The sequence below is a fragment of the Diadema setosum genome, chromosome 14 (genome assembly GCF_964275005.1).
Source record: "Diadema setosum chromosome 14, eeDiaSeto1, whole genome shotgun sequence".
NCBI lineage: Eukaryota > Metazoa > Echinodermata > Echinoidea > Diadematoida > Diadematidae > Diadema > Diadema setosum.
The window spans coordinates 25,450,106-25,469,791 of NC_092698.1; the positions used below are offsets into that span (position 1 = coordinate 25,450,106).

Genomic DNA, 19,686 nt, shown 5'->3' on the forward strand with positions numbered 1-19,686 from the left:
AAAAAAAAGAAATAAAAAAAGAAAAGATAAAAAGTGTTGCAGTAGTTAGAGTTTAGCTTGTGTGACATTCTGTGCAGCTTATAAAATACATTAATAGCCTCCTTTTCTCTTTTAACTCTTTCAATTTGTAAACCAAGAGAACAAATTGTCTCATACAAGTAATGCTTCGAATGCTACGAATCATCAAAGTTCTGCTTTCTAATGAAATATTAATCTAATCATGCATGAAATAGCCACTACTGACATTGGGTATTTGGGTCTCCATGTTTTTAATCATAGTTATCATTGGGTTTGATTGATCAAATTACAACAGAGTACTAGTAGCTAATTAACTTTAGAGCATAGTAGCCAAAATTAAACCACTAGGAGATAGAATACAGTGCCTTTGTACTAAAAGTGATTGTCTCTTTAGATTTACACTGTAACACACTCTTGCATGCAAAGTGAGTTCATTGACACTGACCTTTAGTTCGTAGACTACAGCACAGGTCGTCATCATTTGCCTTATTGTGGTCGTCATCGTTATCATCCCCACAGTCTTCGTAGTCTTCATCACTGCTGACGTCGCTGTGCGATTCGGCTGCCAAGCTATAACCTGTAGTTCTACTAGTATGTAGTAGTCCTCGAGATATATGCAGTAACATTTAGCAGGTGAATTATTTCAAATCGCTATGCCTACATGGAACAAAGGACGCCATTACCAAGATATATAGGCAACAGATCCACCGCTTTGTACAGATTTTTTTTTCCCATTTTTAACACACAAAACAATGAAAAATGAGAATGGGCATTTCCATGTCATTGAAAATGGACGGTCAATATTGTGAATTATACATATAATTGCAATGAGTTTTGATATTTCTGTACTGAAAAAAATCGATAGATCAGCTCACAGAATGAGGTATTAAAATTGCATCGTCAGTGGTGGGGAGGGGGGAGGGGTAACTTATTTATTTCCATCTTTTTTTTCTTTAGTATTGACTGACAATGTGCACTTTGAGTACAGAGTCATTTTGCGGAGATGAATCGTTGATGCTCTCTTCATTTGCTCAAGTGTTAAAGTCTCAATGGTAGTACTGACTGCGATAGTTGCACACAGCATCTGTTAGTGGGAAGAGGCGGCGAGAGAGAATGCAAAATGTAATGTAAAATGCAACAACAACAACAACAACCAAAAAAAAAAAACAACAACAACAAACAAACAAGCTATAAAATTGTTCGAAGGGGAATTGAGAGTATCCTCTTACCCGGCCACCTCTCCCCAGGGAGATGACTAAACGAGAAGAAGGATTATGATTCTGAAAGAAAAAGGTGCACTCTTCAATCAGGATTATAGAGCAGGAATGAAAAACTGCCAAATATAGGCTCCTACTCATATGCTTCAGAGCACAATATCGTACATGCTGTGGTCGAGGCAAAGAAAATCTTTTCAAAAGGAAAAGAAAGAAAGGTAGTTTGGATATAACAACAGATCAGCAAAAAAAAAAAAATTAACAAGAGATTGATCATCTCTAGTGTTGAAACAGAGAATGCTAGAAGCAAAAACTGTAGGTGTCGCCATTTTTTATGTGACGTGGCATCCACAGGTGTCGGCAGTTTGGGTCATGTGACCACGATATCATTAATTTCTGTTAATATTCCTCAGTTGATTTGTTCACAGTTTGAGTGGTCTCACTCAGGGGAATTGACCAGCTCTTAACTTTGAGAGTGATGGCGTGTGACCAAGACGTTTATGCCTTTAAATATTCCTCGTTCGTTGCATTTATGTTCACAGATCTTGTTCAGGGGAATTGACTATCTCTTATAGGCACATAGACCCGGTGGTTTAGTCAAATGTGTACACGGGCAGACAGCGCAAGTTTCCTATAGATACCGTATGCTATCGACTGCTCTTTAGTGCTTACGTTTAGACCCATTTCCACTCTGGGTTACGCATCTTTAACTTTGTCAGTGGTGTCAAGCAGGGTCACAAGAAAAATATTTTCCTGCAAGTATAGGAGAAAGTTCTTCAGAAAATGATGAGTGACATTGCTTGTAAATAATGATTCATATTTTTGTTAATAGTCATCAGCAATTAGTAGACGGTTTTCAGTACTGATGCCGTAATTGCCCACATCAGAAGGAATATGAAAGAGAATGAGTATAACAACCATAATTATGCTATTTTTGTTGTCAGTGTTGTTGGGGTTTTTTTTTGTCAGTGTTTGCGATAACAGAGCAAAGAAAACATATTGGTTCTGTATACCACAACTGATGTCACTCTGTCCAGACCAAAACTGCTTTTTTCATATCCCACGGAATGCCACGACATTGAATGTGACTTTCAGTTATTCAAATGGTCATATCTCTCTCAACGTTTGATTTTAAGCAAGTATGTGACTGATATAGCTGTATGTAGATTCACTGTTTTTGTTGAAATTAGCTTCCTTCTCCATTTATTCATCTTTTTTTAAGGTGAGTTTTTGAAGGTGTAGGCATTGATACTTTTTGTTGAGGATGAGCTGACTTTGCAATAACCCATGTTTCCCATAGACACCTGCCCGAGTATACTTGAGACTAGTCTTCAACGGGTTAAAGAAATGTCTGTTCTGAAATATATAGGCCTACATCTACAGTGTTGCAGATTCCATTGAAGAGAAAACTGAGAAAAATCAACAGATTATTATGTATATGAATTCTATGTGCGATTGTCATCTGTTTGTGCATTCTAATGATCCGGACACGCTCGGTGCTTCATGCTTATAGATTATTGGGTCTCCTGCATTAATAAAAGTAAAGCATCGGTCGCATGCACCTGTATAAATTAGGTATAGACTACTTCATTCTGCATGCACAGTGGTTGCAACTTGGTGTATGCACGGGTCAGCGATATTTTGCTCTACATTACATTGGTTGCATCAAGTAATGTTAAGTGATGATACAGAGCATAAACCTGGTAGAAGATGACACATTTTGTATGATGTCCATCTTTTCAGTAGATGGGAGTTTTTGAGACAAAAAAAAAAAAAGACTTTGCAAAAGTAGCAAAAATGAAGTCCTGGCCTGTCGGTATGCTTTCAAGAGTGGAAGCCGCCTGTGTGTTTTCTCATGGTAAAAATACATGTTGTAAGATGGCAGGTGCCCTATCCAAGGACTGTACTTTTCAGTGTTCGTGGCTGGTGACATCTCTAATGAGGTACCAGTGGGCCTGTGCTGAACTTGCATTCATCTTTGAGTAAATTTGTCATCATCTGCTGCTTTTTGACACATTTTCCACCTATGTACAATTGTAATTTTTCTATTGTGTGTCATGTAATTTGCGCGTGTACACGATTGTATACATGTATGTCACTTTCAAAATGAGGCTGCTCATGTTTTCAACACGACATCGGCATCACACAATTTAACCTATGAGCAGCGTTAAGGTACATTGATTTCACCCACATTGTGCAGTGATTTTCATCGACTGTAATCTCTTGTGTGCATCCATACTACACTGTGTGCTGTGTTACTAAAATTAATACTTTTATTATGGTGAGGGGTTTTTTGTTATCCTCACATGTGTTGTTTTGAATTTTTTACCTGGGTAAACGTTTGACATGACACTAATACCAAACAGTGGAATAAAATCTGCATTAATGCATACAAAACATGATGAAGTGTAAACAAAAGGTGGCATCCGGTAAAAGACATTTCGAGTTCATTTCTTTCTGTGTCACCTATTAAATCATAAAGTATGTGAAATTGTTTTGAAACCATGAGGAGGAAAAAAAAAAAATATTTGTGATGTGGGTCATTCCTTGGAACTTTTTAGCCACCCAAAAACGTGAAAACATGTTTTGTTTTGTTGGTTCATAAGCAGTGACTTTTGTTACGCTTTTGCAAAGTTAACCGCCAGCCAACAAAGTGTCACCAAATAATCAAGCAGTCACTCTCAGTTGTTAAGACAACATCCCTTAAAGGCATAATTTACCATTTGCAGATGAAACAAAAACCCAGCATTAGTGCTTGAAAATAGTTCTAAAATGTGACTTAGAGATAGAAATGACCACTGCAAAAATTCAAATCCGTAATATCGTTGTTAAGTATTGTTAAATACACAAAATGTGAACAATAGTTATAATAAAAATGTTTCCAGACTAGACTGTCTACAGTTATGGTTTATTTAGAAAAATACTGATATCTTGTTATATGTCAGGCTTTATTGTGAAAATTTTATATGGTAGAATGTTTTGTGATACTACAGACCTACACATATGCATCAAATGTGATATCTTGAAAATTTTTTACATCACTGCTCCCAAAGGTAAACTGTACCCTTAGACAAGTTTACACTGGTGTAAAATTAAATTACCAAAACACCAGTGTAAATTTTCGTGAGTTGTATAAGTGTAACAGTGTGTCTTGTAGTCACTGCCTCTAATAGAGTAAACATGTCATGATTAAATTGATGAAGCTCCCTTTAAAAAACCACATATTTATATATTTTCAACATTTAAACAGAAACAAAAAAATCCTATAACTTAAAGAAAGGAAATCAAGGAATCAAAAATGCCAGGTGTGCAGTGAGGCCTGTAAAAGCCAAATGCACAAATTTCTTATGGCCATCATAGTTGGAGTAGACCTCCCAACCAGTCTGAATTTAAATTAGAGGAAAGAATCTAAATTGTGACCATTCAAAGTCCTCGTTTCAATGTCATTTTCCTATTGTTTTTCTCAATACTTTTACTACACACTATTATGGGAACTGCTCTTTTCTCATTTTGAGCCAAATCATTCTATTTTTCAGTCAGAAAAGTTGAGAGATCTGGTTGGAGTGACGCTTTGAGAGTGAAGAATCCCAAGTCAAGGCATCCGAAATCATGCTGAGAGAGAGAAAGTAATAGTAGGGAAAGTTGTTGGTTGAGCTCATCCAACAGACCACTGAACATTCATGTGTTTTGTATGCATTCATGCAGAGAGGTGATGTAATGTCAACATCATGTGCACTCATCATGTGAGTGTGAATCCAGCAGTATAATTGTTGTATTTATGCAATCATGATGATCGCTTTCATGTCATCAACTCCTTTGGGTGCTGCACTCCACACACGTTGGGTTCAAAAGGTTGTAACTGTCACTTTGATGAAAGGCATTGCACTCTCCATTTTGAAATGTCTATCAATGTGTTTAAGAGCCAATGGTTATAGTGATGACTTGACATAGTCTGATGTCATAAAAATGAAATATGTTTCACTGTGCGTTTGCCTATGTCAGAAATTTGCAGATCATTGTGAACGCATTCCATTAACAATCAACTCGTGTCAGTGGTAATATTCTGACCAGAATTTCAAAAGTGAAAGAGCAATTCGTGTTCTGCAGATCTGAATTTATTTTATAGTTTATAGTCGCACTCGTGATTCCTGGGAATTTTTAGTACTAAAATAAAGAAGAGTTCATATCTGGTGAAGAAAGACGTCTGTGATGTCATTTGCTATCATCAAGAAACAATACCTAGTTTTGTTTTGTTTTTGTTTTGTTTTTTGTTTTTTGGGTATTCTTTTTTTTTTTTAGTAAAGCAGGATTTTTACCAAAAAAAAAAAAAAAAGAAGAAGAAGAAGAAATAAATGCAGCGTATCTGTATTAAAATCATTGCACAGGATTTTCCGTTCTTATCATCAATCGCACACTTCCTGGGATTCAAACAAATATTAGAATCCCTTTCTTACCGGGAAGGAGTGAAAGTGATGCACTTTGTAAAGATGAAAGGCAGGATTTTCTTGTCGTAATACCATTATCCCCCAGAAGGAAACTTGTATCGAAAGGCAAGGGATAATGTAAGCTAACACTGCATAATTCTACCGGATAGCGGGGGCATAAAAAAAGAGTATATATATATATATATCTATCTTACATATGATCGTAAGATATTGCAATATTGGTGTAAACATCGAGTTCAGCAAGAATATTTCTGTGTAATGGTAGGCTTATGGTATACAGAGATATTTGTGTTGCGACTCGAGCTCAAGCTTTTGTGTTCTCTTCCCCCTTTCTGTCGAACAGCGGAAACGATGAAGGTGACTAAAGGCAAGACAAAGGGAAAGGACAAGAAACAGAGTGAAGCCGAGGTAAAAACTCAGAGAGGACAAAAAGAACAAATATCTGCACTTCATTTGCCCTCCAAACCCCACAAAGATACTCATTTCATACCATCTTCTTCTACCAGCTCTATTCTATTCTAGTGTGGTAAAGTGTAGGTCCTATTATTAAGTTTATTTTTTTCGGGGGGGGGGGTATTGCAAAGGTTTGCAGCTTTGCTTAGGGATTGGGTCGATGTAACACATTCAAACCTTTTTGCATCTTTTCCCGAAAACTGCTTTAAGTTAGACATTCAAAATTTACTTTAACGCCATTATAATTATATGAATAGTGTGATCACAAGACAACTTAACTCCATACTTGTTAATATGAGATATTTGTGATTAAAACTGCTAAAAACAAAAGCAAAAAAATATATATATAAGAAGATATGGGCTATTTGTAATCATAACTTCAATAATATTAATTGTTATGTAACAAGTGATGTATCAGTGGAGAGGTTTTATTTTACTCTGTCTGATTACGGACTTGACTGTAAAAATAATCCAAAATGGTGGTTAAATAATTTTGCAAGCAAACTCTTCGTATATGGACATAATTATGTAGGCTCCAGTTTTGATATGGCTACTTCTGATCGAATTGTATCTTCATACTTTTTACTTCACCTTTAAATTGTCCTGATTGCTACATCAGATTCATCACTTCTTCTTCCCTCCCAAGATACCATCCATTATCTTTCTCTTGCCCAATCCTGCCATCACCCTGCCTTTTAACAACAAGTATATAGCCATTCTCTCGTGCAAGTCCCTCATTTTTTGGATCTTTTATGTTTGTTTTAGCAGGGCTGGCCCAGTTAAGTCACTAGTATTTCTCCCTGAAGAGCACACTTTGGTGTCAAGAGTGGGCATGTACTCTGGGTCAGATCAAACTGCACCAAGCGGATTAATAGTGCCAAAATTTCTTCTCCTTCTTGTACCCCTGATAATCTTAATCCAGTTACATTAGCACCTCGCTGTCGCTAGCAGCGTGCTTCATCTATCTCACCTCTCCCTCTCTTGGTGTCTACGTCTCCTCCCGTACCCCTCCCCTCTCCTCAATTCTGATTCACACCACTAAGCATCTTTAACACCCGGTCCCTTGTTCGCAACTGAACTAAAAATGCGGCCCTTGCTCTATTAATGCCTGTCTCCCAAATACATCCTGACCGTCTTCCATCATTTGATTACTACAAGTATCCTGATCCCCGCCCCTCTCCAATTCCCTTTTTCTCTTTAATGCGTGCCTTCCCTATCCAGCCCCCCTTGCCCATTACAAGTGGAACCATCATAATCTTGTTGAGCGCCCGGTAGCAGGGTTCATTCCCCAGCTCCATTATAGTGCTCGCCTGTGTGATAAAATTGTCTGCTCTGTCCACTGCAAATGTCTTCACTTGGCTACCAAACGTGCACTTTATTTTGTGGAGGCAGAGGTCGTATATTAAACCTTCGTGTACTGAGTTTAGAGAGAGTAGAGGCAGGGCGGGGGGTGTTCAGGCAGAATCCAACAAAATCTCCTCTTTTTTTAGATTGTATTAATTAATAATAATAATAATAATTGTTTTAATAATAATTGTTTTGGATATAAACTCCAAATTTTATTGTCCAAGAAAGGAAATTCTTTTTGCCCAATTGATCGTGGGCCCGGCAGCCACTGAGCAGCGCCAGATCGACGTTACTCTAACCTTTTCAACTGTTGAACGGCAAACAAGGTAGCAGCAACTCCCATCTTTTAACGTCTTTTGGTATGACGCGGCCGGGGTTTGAACCCACGACCTCCCGATTGTGAGGGCAGCCGCTCTACTCACTGAGCCAACACATCGTTGTTGTTTTTTTAATAATTTGTGTGCTCATTGTTTTCAGTGACCTGTGCAAATATATACTAATGACCAAATTATCTCAAATGTTTTCATGTCTCATTCAGTTTACAACCATCTTCCTTTCACCTGTTTTCTCTAACTTACTATTTTATCTGTCTTTGTTTCTACCTTCTTTTTTTTTCATTGATTTACTGGTAGGTAGCTATAGCACGCCTTACCACCCAATTGCCTGACACCCCCTTTCACTTGTCCTCCCCTAGCTCCTCCATCTGTCACTTCTATCTGATGCCATGTCTCAATCACTCTGACAATTAATGTGTCTCGTCCCTGTCTTCACCCCTCCCTCTCTCCCGTGCATCAGTCACCAGACATCCTGGAAGCCATCAACCCTCTCGTGGCGGAACAGCCGGAGTCGATCGACGGCCAGCTCTGGATCCCCGGCAACCGGGCTCTCATCAACCTTAACCTTGCACGTGAGTAGGCAACTCCCTCGATCCCTCCCCTCGCTCTCTTTATCTCCCCCCATCAGCGTGCATCGTCGTCATCGCGGGCACGAGTCCTCCAGAGTTTTCCTTACATTGATTAGGGATGTAATCCATCTCACGTTTGCTCACTCCTCTGGCGGGATCGATTTTCCTGCCCTCCTCGCGTGCGTTACCGAGAAGCCGTGAGTCCCTTCACTGGCGGGTCGGAACAACGACATCAGTGCTCAGTGCTCAATGTCAGGCCCAGAAATAACCATCCTGTGTACACACATGGGGTTTGAAGCCACCATTATGTCTCAAGTGTGTGTTTTTCATGAACAACACAAAGAATGAGTGAAACAAGATGTTTGCAATGTGGACTCACGTTGGCTCAATTTACTTCATTTTTCTTCTTTTTTTCTGTGTGTGTTTTCTGTAGATACAAGCACAAAAAAAAAAAAAGCAGTCTGCTTGTACACTTCATTGCTATTTGGACATGCTTCAAATATGACATTCTCATGAATATTCATGGTTTCAAAGAAGTGCACATGAACGAGAGGCGGGAGAGGATGGGTATATAAAGAGATATTTGATGCGCGAGGTGATATATTATATGAACAGACGATACGAACAGACTTGTGTGCCTGCAAACTGATATGATGCTCTGCTGACATTTTGACAAGAAAAGATATGGGGAGACTGCATTTATATTGGAGATGACCAATCATCATATCAAATGATGCTTCAAAAAATTAATCATGCGTTTGACATGTGGTGCTTTTCAGATGGGTATTGTTTGTATGTCTTAAGTCCCTCTATCTCTCTCTCTTTCTTTTTAACACATAGATGAGGGCACCCACACTTTTCAAGAATCTAATTCCTTTTCAACTATTAAAGTACGACATAATACTCCATAGTAAACATAGAGAATGCTTTCAAAATGATACCAACAGTGACAGGAAGCCTAATTGATACAGAAAACTTTCAGCAGTTTGAGTAAACACATAGGAATCCATCTGGTAATTGCCTACTCTTTCTGTCATTAGGTAACCTTATACTTGGCTGACTAGCTTTCATCCACTCCATTGGACTTCATTTCTCAGGCCAAATTATTCTTTCACACAGCAGCTGCTTGTTTGACGCTGCTTCCAAGTCACTAGGGTGTGGATGGGAGACGGTATTCATTCAAAAGCTAGCCAGTCAAATGATAAGATTGTTGACGCTCATAGATGCAGTAATGAGGAAGTTCGATTCCCCATTGCTGAAAAAGGTGCAGAAGGCACTTGGTAAGGATGCAGTATAACATTATCTGCATTGAAGAGTATCAGTCATCATCATTTTAGGCTTGTGACAAAAAAAAAAATGAGAATGTATTGACAGAGTGCCTTTTGAAAAGTGTTCCTTTATGAAGTACAGTGTGCAGCATCCCAGAACCCAGAACATATTGTTCATAATAACTCCTCCTGCTCCTTCTTCTTCTTCCACTCCTCCTCTTCCCTCTTCCTCCTCCTCCTTCTTCTTCTCCTCCTCCTCTTCCCCCTTCCTCCTCCTCCTCTTCCTCCTCTTCCTCCCCTTCTACCCTCCTACTCTTCTTCCTCCTCCTCTCCCTCCTCCTCCTCTCCCCTTCCTCCTCTTCGTCGTCCTCATCTTCCTTCTTCTCCTCCCCCTTCCCTCCTCTTCCTCCTTCTCTTCCTCCTCTCCCTCCTCCTCCTCCTCTCCCTCCTCCTCCTCCTCCTCTCCCTCCTCCTCCTCCTCTTCTTCCTCCTCCTCCTCCTTCTCCTCCTCCTCCTCTTCCTCTTTCTCCCCCTTCCTCCTTCTCCTTCTTCTCTTCCTCCTCCTCTTCTTCCTCCTCATCCTCCTCTTCCTCCTCCTCTTCCCCTCTTTCTCCTTCCCCTCTCACTACCCCCTCCTTCTCCTCTTCCCCTCTTCCTCTTCCCCCTCCTCCTCTTCCCCTCCTCCTGTGCTCCTCCTCCTATCCCCACATTCTCTTTTTTTGTGCTTCACACCACAGGTAATCAAATCGGAGAGGCAGGTATGAAGGCATTGCTTCTCGCTGTCCAGTATCAGCAGACCCTCAGCACGCTGTCTCCTCATCCGGCTCTCAAAGGGTTAATGAGACTGTCCATTGCGGTAAGTCAACTCTTGGTCTGAACAGGAATTCTTACCCAACAATGACAACATCTCAAGCAAAGAATAGGATCTCAAAAGTGACAAGATACAGTGTGCATACATAGGAGCACTGTAAAATCATTCTGAAATGTGTAAAAGTGCCAAAATCAGTGGCAAATATTCAACTTTTATTTGACTTTGTAGACTCAGACATAAGTATTTTAGGTTGTGAAATGTTTAGGGTTAGTTTGCGCATGACTGAAAATCACTATGGGAGCCTACAGGGCTGTGTGAAACTACACTAGTGGCGCGTGCTATAGCTTGCAATTGCCCTTGTGTGCAGCGGCTTCAGATCAGAAAAATAGTAAGGACCTCCCACATTACTCTCTTGAAAAATCCAGACTAGAAACTAACTTTTTCTTTTTTACCTGGCCTTACATACCAATTATGCAATGCTCTGTCCAGAATTTCCAAGCAAAAGTTTGCAGCAATGAACAAATGCAGATATTCTTATCACAGCATCCTCATCAAAAACTTTTGTATAATATGTCTCTCAATAAAGATTGTGGTTATGGATATTTTCAACGCTCAGGTTCTCATGAATTATTTTTTCCAACTGATGTTCTCTGAAAATGAATACATGAAACCCATATAGTCTGGCACTAGAAAAATAAGGGGGAAGGAGAGGGGGAAAAAATGATTAGTCTAACAGAGATGTGAACAGTCCTCACCAGTAATCCTCCGGGGATCATCATGTACCGGAGTAGATCCCAGATCTCACCATCGACTTCTAAAGTGTGAGGGGGAAAAGCAGGTTGGCAGTGCTACTGTGAAGGATTATACAATGCAACCGTGATTGTCAAGTTGTTTTTAGTTGAAAGGAATATGTCATGTTGGAATAATAAACTTTGCGGAGATTTCTTGCTTCTGTGTACTCAGAAGATCATTGCAGGGGGGAAAAACTGGAAATATTTAAAGATAGATGAGAGCTTTAGATTGCACAGTTGACTCAGGGAAAGAAATACATGAGGTGCATTTGGGTATCTTAATTCCCAATATTTATTACTTTCTTGCTTCTTGGGGGATTTACGTGCCCCGAGGGAGCACATCTGCATTTATATGAATTTTCTTACCTATTCCTTCTTTACTCATAATGTGTGTTTGTGTGTGTGTGTGTTTTCCCTACATTTATCCAGAATATCAGGATGCTGTGTTGTGTCAATAGCTATCAAAACAGGTGTAAATAATCAGCCCATTGGAAGCGCAAGTTTTTTGAAAAGCCGCAAATTGCGTATTGTGCGGGGATTCAAATTAGGCTGAACTTTGGGATCTCGGCAGACTTCCCAGAGCAAAGGGGAATGTTAATTTGCAAGCTTACTGATGCTTGTCATTAATAGAAGGCGATAGAGTGTAGAAATGAAATAGAGCTGGCAACTTCTTAAAGAGAGAGAAAATAGAGCTCTTCAACAAGTATGTAAATCCTTGTGCCCACTTATGTCTTTGGTGTAGATGCCGAGTCTCATACATTCCTAACATTGCGTGTTTTGATGACTATCAAAAAGCTGTTTTGATTGGCCAACAGTTTTGGTGAATGGATCAGTAGCACATCAGAATCCAAAGAATGGATTAGAATTGCCTCTCTTTGTGGAGGAATAGATGGAAAATGCTGCATGAGACTTGAAGGGAGGAAGAGAGAATGCTCTCCAAATCCAAATCAAATGAAGTTGCTTATCATGGCAGCCAAAATGGTCAGGCGATAGCCATGTTTTTAAATCCATATCTTTCTGTTTCATTGCTGTGCTGAGTAACATCAAACATGAAACAGATAGCAATGGACTCAACACAAATCATTCTGTCAGTAAGCCTGTTTAAACCAGCATCTTGGTCTGAAAAAACCCTCACAATTGCAAACACCACTAGTTTGATTCCCCTGAGAGTTGGTAATGTGTACACAGTTTTGCCTGTGTGCAATGTCCACCTGTCAGTAAAGATCATATCATTATGTTTCCGTGCGAGTGGTCTTCGTATTTAGGCAGGTTAAATGCATACAACTTCTGGTTTCCGAAACGGAGAATCACATACATGCTGCACTTGCAGCTGTCACCATGCTTCTTGGTACCCTGGTAGATTTCCAGCATACAGATAATGTTTTTAAGAACCACAAACAGAGTGTGGTTGGAAATGACAAATTCAAGCATTGTCAAGTTTTCCCAAAATTCCCTTAAAAACCACATGAATCCTCCACATGGCCACAGTTTAGTCCAAGAGGTAAAAAGTGCTGAAATTACACAGCAAAACATGACAATCCCCTAGATTTTCCACAATTCTCAACACTCCATTTGCATCAAGACCTTTGCTGTAATTTCAGCAAAACTTGATATTACCAAGTTTTGCTGAAATTACAGCAAAAGTGTTGATGCAAATGGAGTGCATCTGAAAGTGCATCTAGGAGGGTACTTACTTCTGGAGTACTGATATCAGCAGAACAGGTTTTGCTGTAATTACAGCAAATCTGTTGGACCGTTGTAGATGCACAGTGAACACCATGCAGGTGGGGGTCTTTCGTTGCACACTTTCTTTTTGTGGTCATTTATGTGTTGAAAATAATTTTATTTGGAAAAGACTCCTGAATGTATTAACAGAGACTTAAAGGAAACCAAAAGCCAACGAGAAATGTGGATTGAGTGAAAGCAGCAACACTTGTAGAACACATCAGTGAAAGCTTGAGGAAAATCAGAAAATCTGGTGCGAGTGATGAGTTTTTACAATTTTTGGTGTTGGAACTCCTGGATGAGGAGACTACTAGAGGCTATGATGTCATGCGTGGACAACAATATGAAGAAACTGTAAAGGGAATTCCACAAAAAGTCATTTCTCATGAAAATTACTTAAATTCTATCAACCTGATACTGATATATTAAAGCGTGTCAATACATTATATTAAGGGTAGTAATTATTCTCCCCTGCTTCCTGAAAGCGTTTAGTCAAGTACTCTGTCATTATGCTAGAAAAGTGAGTTTTTGTGTAATTCCCTTTATATTTTCTTTATTGTTGTCCACACATGACATCATAGCCTCTAGTAGACTCCTCATCCAGCGGTTCCAACACCAAAATTTTAAAAATTCGTAACTTCTGCATTGATTGTCCGATTTTCCTCAAACTTTTACTGATGTGATCTACCTGCACGTACTACACAATCAGACCAGTCACACAACTAGAGAGGCGAGCCGGTTGATGACTTCTTGCAGACTCAATAATGCATACTACAATCAAACTAAACATATATAGGCTTACGGCCGTTCTGGTTTCAGTACATCATAATGTAGCATGATTCACAGAAAGCCCATGACTCGTTGTGACAATTCGACATGTCAAATCTCTCCACCTGGCAATAAGACCCAGTCACATGACTGAAAACTGGCAAGACTGGTACACTTCCAGTCTTAAAGGGGACGTACGGTTTGGTTGGCCATATGGCACATCTTTCTGTTATTTAGTGGTATTTGCAGAATACGTGATGACATTGTGTTAACCAGTAAATTGTGGCAAAGGCATGAAGTGTGTGGTGTCCTTTAAGCTTAATTGTCTGACTTAACTGCATAACAAAAGAATGCAAGAAACAGAAAAGTTTGCAATCACAATTACATCAAATCATTAGAGGATATTGGACACTCATTTCAAGAAGTTGAAATACATGTGTTCCTGGAAGAGCTATTTTAGATTTCAGTTCTGCCTACACTTGTTCATGTTCTCAAAGGTCTATAGGTCACAATATTTATATTCCAGATGATCAGAATGCACATGATCAGCAAGATAGTGTGTCCACTAGATGTTATGGGACCCCTTCTTTAATTCCATATCAGATCTGCCAGTAGTCATGTCGCCAGGTCATATAACCAGCACCTTTTTGGATTCTGACACTCAATTCCAGAATCCAACAGAAATTTCACACCTTTGCATTTGGAAATTCTTTACAATTTTTTACTGCCAGTCTGATGAAAGTATCATTCCATATCATCCAGTGAAACACCATTAGCCATGGTTCCTCTAAAGTCCCATCCTGCTCTTGACACCATATTGTACAAACTGTTCATGCTCATTCTGTGTGAATGAGATGAACTGTACAACTGACGACTTCCATGTCACCATAATATCTTCTTCATCAGCAATACAGTATTGCCATAGTATACTGGTTAATTGATGAGTAGCAATACGTCTTGTTGAGTGGCATACATTTCAAAGAAAACGAAGTATACAGATTCCCATCCACGTATCTTCTAATGCATGCATGAGGTACTGCCACATTATTAGTCAACCAGTACTTCACAGTCAATTTTGGCAGGCCAGAATGTGGTATTTTCTCCAGTAAATTTGTCTTCAAAGTCACAACTCCACATAACCAATAGCTATGTGGGAACACGATTGTACTACAAAGTGTAGTCTGCCCAGTTTGGCTGCTATGCATTTGACTACCAAGTTCAACTTGCACAGTCTTCATCCAAGTTCAAGTAGAAAGGCCGACTGTGTAGTTACACAGGGATTAGCTCCTCCACAAACAATCCCTATAAGGATGCAAACATTTTCCTGTTGAAGCAACTACACCTAAAATGCAAGGCCTGGCCTCAGCTAATCCAAACAATCAACACTACTTCTTAATATGTTGGATAGGCCTACATGTATTAAAAGTGTACATGTGGAAAGTGTTGTTACAGTGAAGGGTACTCTCTTGCATTCTGTGTTGTGTGTGTTTTATAAAGAGCAGGGAGGTGAGGCATGTGTCTCACCTGCCTTGTGCAAGAGGACATTGTAGTTTCCAACTAAAGTGTTACTTAGATAATATAGGAAAAATGTACAAAAGAATTTAAGTGCTCCTTGAAACTTTGTTGCTGTCCAAGTAAATGATGTAATATAGAATAGAACATTTTTAAACAGCTCCAAAAATATGTTGAAAATTGTGTTTTATAGCATTTCTAAACTAAGTTTAACAAAATTACTTTGGACATACAAAACTATTTTTCATAGCATTTTTGTTGGTCGATGTTGCATACACTGTACACTATACTGTGAAAACTTCAGCTACAAAATGCAACTTTCAATAGAAAAGTAGGGCTGCTATCTTTTCTAACCAATGATAGGCTATTCAGTTGAACAACAGCATAGATGCCAAGTTAAAAAAAAAAATTATGAGTGAGATTTTTATGACTCGGCATCTCGGGGAGCGCGCATGTGCTTGAGTGGGGGAGTGAAGCGACTGAGCAAGGGGAGGGTGTTGAAGGGGAGTGATGTCCGCCCTCCAACGGTAGGGAGCTTTTTCAATTTTTAGCTGGTCCATACTTAAGTAACTGTTTTTTACTTATTTTGAAATACAAAAGGTAAATATGCCTTCAATAGCAGCTCTCACTTTAATCCTTTAAGGTATGCTTCCAATGCGTGAGAATAATGGGTGTCATGCGTGAGATATTGTGAGAAAGACCCGAAATGCTTGAGTCTCACTCACAACGCGTGAGACTTGGTAGCTCTGCAACAGCAAAGTTTCAATGAGCATTCATTATTTGACCTTCATATGTATCTGCATGTGTTACGCCAAAATTTTTATTTCATTGGCAAAAATTTTACTCCATTGCTTCTTTGAAGCAATTTTGGGACAAAGTTATCTCTCATTCAAGCGTTCTACAAAAAGTTTGTATGATATTGGGGCAATGCATTGTGGAAAATAAAGGGACATCCCCGCAGTACTAGTGTTTACTGTGAAAGTGCCCATAGATTTGGCTCAAAAGATATCAAGATAACATGTCTATAAGCTTGTCTTTTATCAAAAGAATTAGTTGATTATGTATAAATCCCCCCAAACTATACCCAACTAAGGTCTGCTGTCAAGACGTAAAAACGTGCTAACATGAGTACTACACAGGTATACGTATAATGAGAAAACATGACTTTAGTTACATAGCTTGAAACTTAAATTGCTTGATCATTATTAGTGTGGTCATGGATAATATTCCTTAATATTAATATCTGAAAGCTTGCCTTAGCACCAAACATATCATAATTATGGTCATTTTCTTGTATATGTCATGGTAGATAAACACATATTCTTTTATAGACTCCACTGGGAAAAGTCTTTACTTACTGTGAGAAATATGAGTCTAAACTACATTTAAAGCAAATATCTACAGGCTTTTATTTCTACATCACAAACATTCTTTTCTGATTGGTTTGACTGCAGTTCAGTTGTTACATAAGATTTCAATCATCTCCAGCGATAATAATAATATTCCACGATGATTAGTTGAATGACATAATGTGTGCACACTATATTTTGCACTGTTGCCTTCAGGTTGTGAAGCAATCATACCAGATGCCTACAGGTACTTTTGATGATAATAATAATAGTGATAATAATAAATCATTTATTAAGCGCAGAAACTATGTCTATATATTCTACTGCGCTCAAAGAGCTCTTAAATTCCTATGTTGCACAATATTGCATGGGAAGTTAAAAAAAAAAATGATAGCTACATGTTGTGAATATTGCTACTCCATGAATATGCTGTTTTCATTTTCTTTGTACATCAGTCTTAGCAAGTACAGTCAGGTTCATTCTGTGCAGTTTAAGCCAAAATCAAACAAACTTGCCAACTTCAAGGACAATAGCTGAGGCAGGAGGGAAGTTTGATTTAGCCCTGATTGTGCAAACACCAGTCTCCTTCCATATAGATGTACAGCATATATTCAGCTCTCTTTCATTAGCTCATGGAACAAGACCAAACTTTCTGGAATGCTTCATAGTACTGAACATGCTATGTGGGGAGGTATTTGGCTGCTGTCTGCTCAAACTGCAAAGGCCCATCAGGTGAGACCACAGTAATAGTGAATGATAAATGTGTTGCTTTTATCAGCGTCAGGCAACAGTATTTCTATCTGAATGAAGCAAGAATGTTAACGTTGTTAGCTGACATTTTATTTTTTGCATACCCCTTTGAACTATAGTTTTGTTGCATGCAGACATTGTAAATTGTACCTTGTTACATGTACCTCCACCAAGGGAGGAGGTTATGTTTTTTTTACCGTTGGTTTGTTTGTTATTTAGTTAGTTAGTTAGTTTGTCCGTGTGCAAAATAACTCAAAATGTAGTTTTGATTTGGATGAAACTTGCAGGAAAGGTTGAGAATGACACGAGTAACAAACGATTAACTTTTGGTAGTGATCCGAGAATTTTGGGAAATTTATGAAGGATTTTGATATTTTGGCAGGTAGGGTACAATGAACTGCGTGGCTTTTGAGGTTTGCATGCGTGCACTAAAGCGCGTGCTCTAGTTTCTGCTAGGGCGAGGCGTGCCACGCATCTGAGGGTTTAACAGTCAGACCGCAACGTCCTGAAAAGCCTTCGCATTTATCGTACGCGTATGCATGGACCTCGCGGACATGAATACGTAATGAGTTGGGAGACCACATTTTTAGAGTGTCTGTAAATCTAAACGACATTATCAATCTTCATGATTTATATATCGATAAAAAGCTGAAGAGTTGTACTTTGATGAAATTTGACCACTTGAAAGGTTATGACATATAAAACATACTGAACAAGGAAATTATAAAACACAAAATTTGCATATTTTTCATTCTTCTTAAGGGGTACACTAGACCGACGAAATTAAGGAGGACCAAAATGGAAGAGGTATAAAATGAAAGAGGAAATATCATTCTATGAAAACATAATGACTTTATGTGGACTGATCCTATGAACGGGTCAGGTTGGCGAATAAATCATTGCGTTGTACAGTTAATTTTTGACGAGATTTCAGTTTGCCGCGAATACGCGTTTCTGATTGGTTAATTCCCTCTGAGTGGAGAGTTGAACGCACCTCGCGGAATGACAGTAAACGTGTACTCTACATAACAGTAATACACTGTGTGTAGATGACAGTGTAGGACCCTATATGGTGTGTGTGTGTGCGCGCGCGCACAATGTGTGTATACGCGCTCAGGTTCAGGCAACTGCAGCTGGTGTAAGATCTCCACGTAAACAACAAGAACAACACTCCACTCTGATCGACAGCTCAACTTTGGCTTGAACTTTTTTTGCCAGCACAACTAGATAAGAGTAGAGTGCATTAATAAATAGCATACAAATCAATGATAAAAGATCTAGCACTGTGTTTGCACACATGAGTTCTTTGGGGCTCTCTTTTTGGTATTAGAATAATTATTCCTTATTAATCCACTGTATACATCGCTGAGTAATTTATCTAATGATACCCTGGGAACGCATGTATCTCAAATTGCCACACTATGATTTTTACTCGACGAGACTTTCAATTTTTATTGTTTTCTAAGCGAGGGACCAATTCAGTTCTTAGTGTGCTATCATAACAGGTATATCTAAAACGTTGACTATCATTCATGTGGTGATTCAACCTATGAACGGGTCGGGTTGGCAATAAATAGAAAGCCTTGTTCTAATTTGTCTCAGGGTCGTTTGGAAAATATCGATATAATGCAGAGGTATGAATAATGGTATCATAAGCTCATTTTGTATAATGTAAGCATTAAAAGGTGTGATTTATTTCAAATATTCACAAACCATGTCAATTAGTCATGGATAGTAGATCTTCATGTCGCCAATAAGTGAATCTCGTAGACCATGCACTTTGTCTCTGAATTATCTCGCAAAATCTCGGGTGCTGAGAAGGACATGCGCAAAAACCTGCGCGTACAATAAATTTTTGATTTGAGCTCATTAACAGCAGCGTTGCGGTCTGACTGTTAAGACGTTACAAAAGCTTCTATGTTTAGGGAGCTTTAAATTTTGATGCGCAGACGTTTGAGACGACGCTTGCGCTGGACGTTCTCCTCTCCCCTGCGTCATGCTGAAAAGTAAAATAATAAAATCGCGCCCCCATATGATCAGTGCATGAAGTAGCTCTCTACGTTACAAACTGTGCGGACGTAAAAATAGCCCATCAATACGCGTGGGGAAAAACTCAGGGACGCAAGCTAAAAATAGATCGACTTGACTTGCGCTTCTGCGCACGCTCAGAACATGTTTTTTCCCCTCTGAACGTCAGGACGTCTAAAATCTAAAGCTCCCTACTGTTAAATCAGGCGACTTTTAGCATACTATAAACACTTAATCAGCATGCTATGAGTACGTATGGATGGAAATCGGGGGCCCTTTGCATAAAAGTTACAATGGTGACAA

General features: G+C 39.0%; 1 protein-coding gene across 1 annotated transcript in view; it reads left to right on the forward strand.

Moving 5' to 3' along the window:
* Positions 1–19,686, forward strand: part of LOC140238243 (leucine-rich repeat-containing protein 71-like) — a 118,054-nt gene that overhangs the window by 89,729 nt on the left and 8,639 nt on the right. Inside the window, exons 12-14 of the mRNA XM_072318179.1 lie at positions 6,021–6,085; positions 8,273–8,384; positions 10,387–10,505. Of these exons, the coding sequence (XP_072174280.1) occupies positions 6,021–6,085; positions 8,273–8,384; positions 10,387–10,505 (296 nt within the window). The remainder of the gene's footprint in view (positions 1–6,020; positions 6,086–8,272; positions 8,385–10,386; positions 10,506–19,686) is intronic.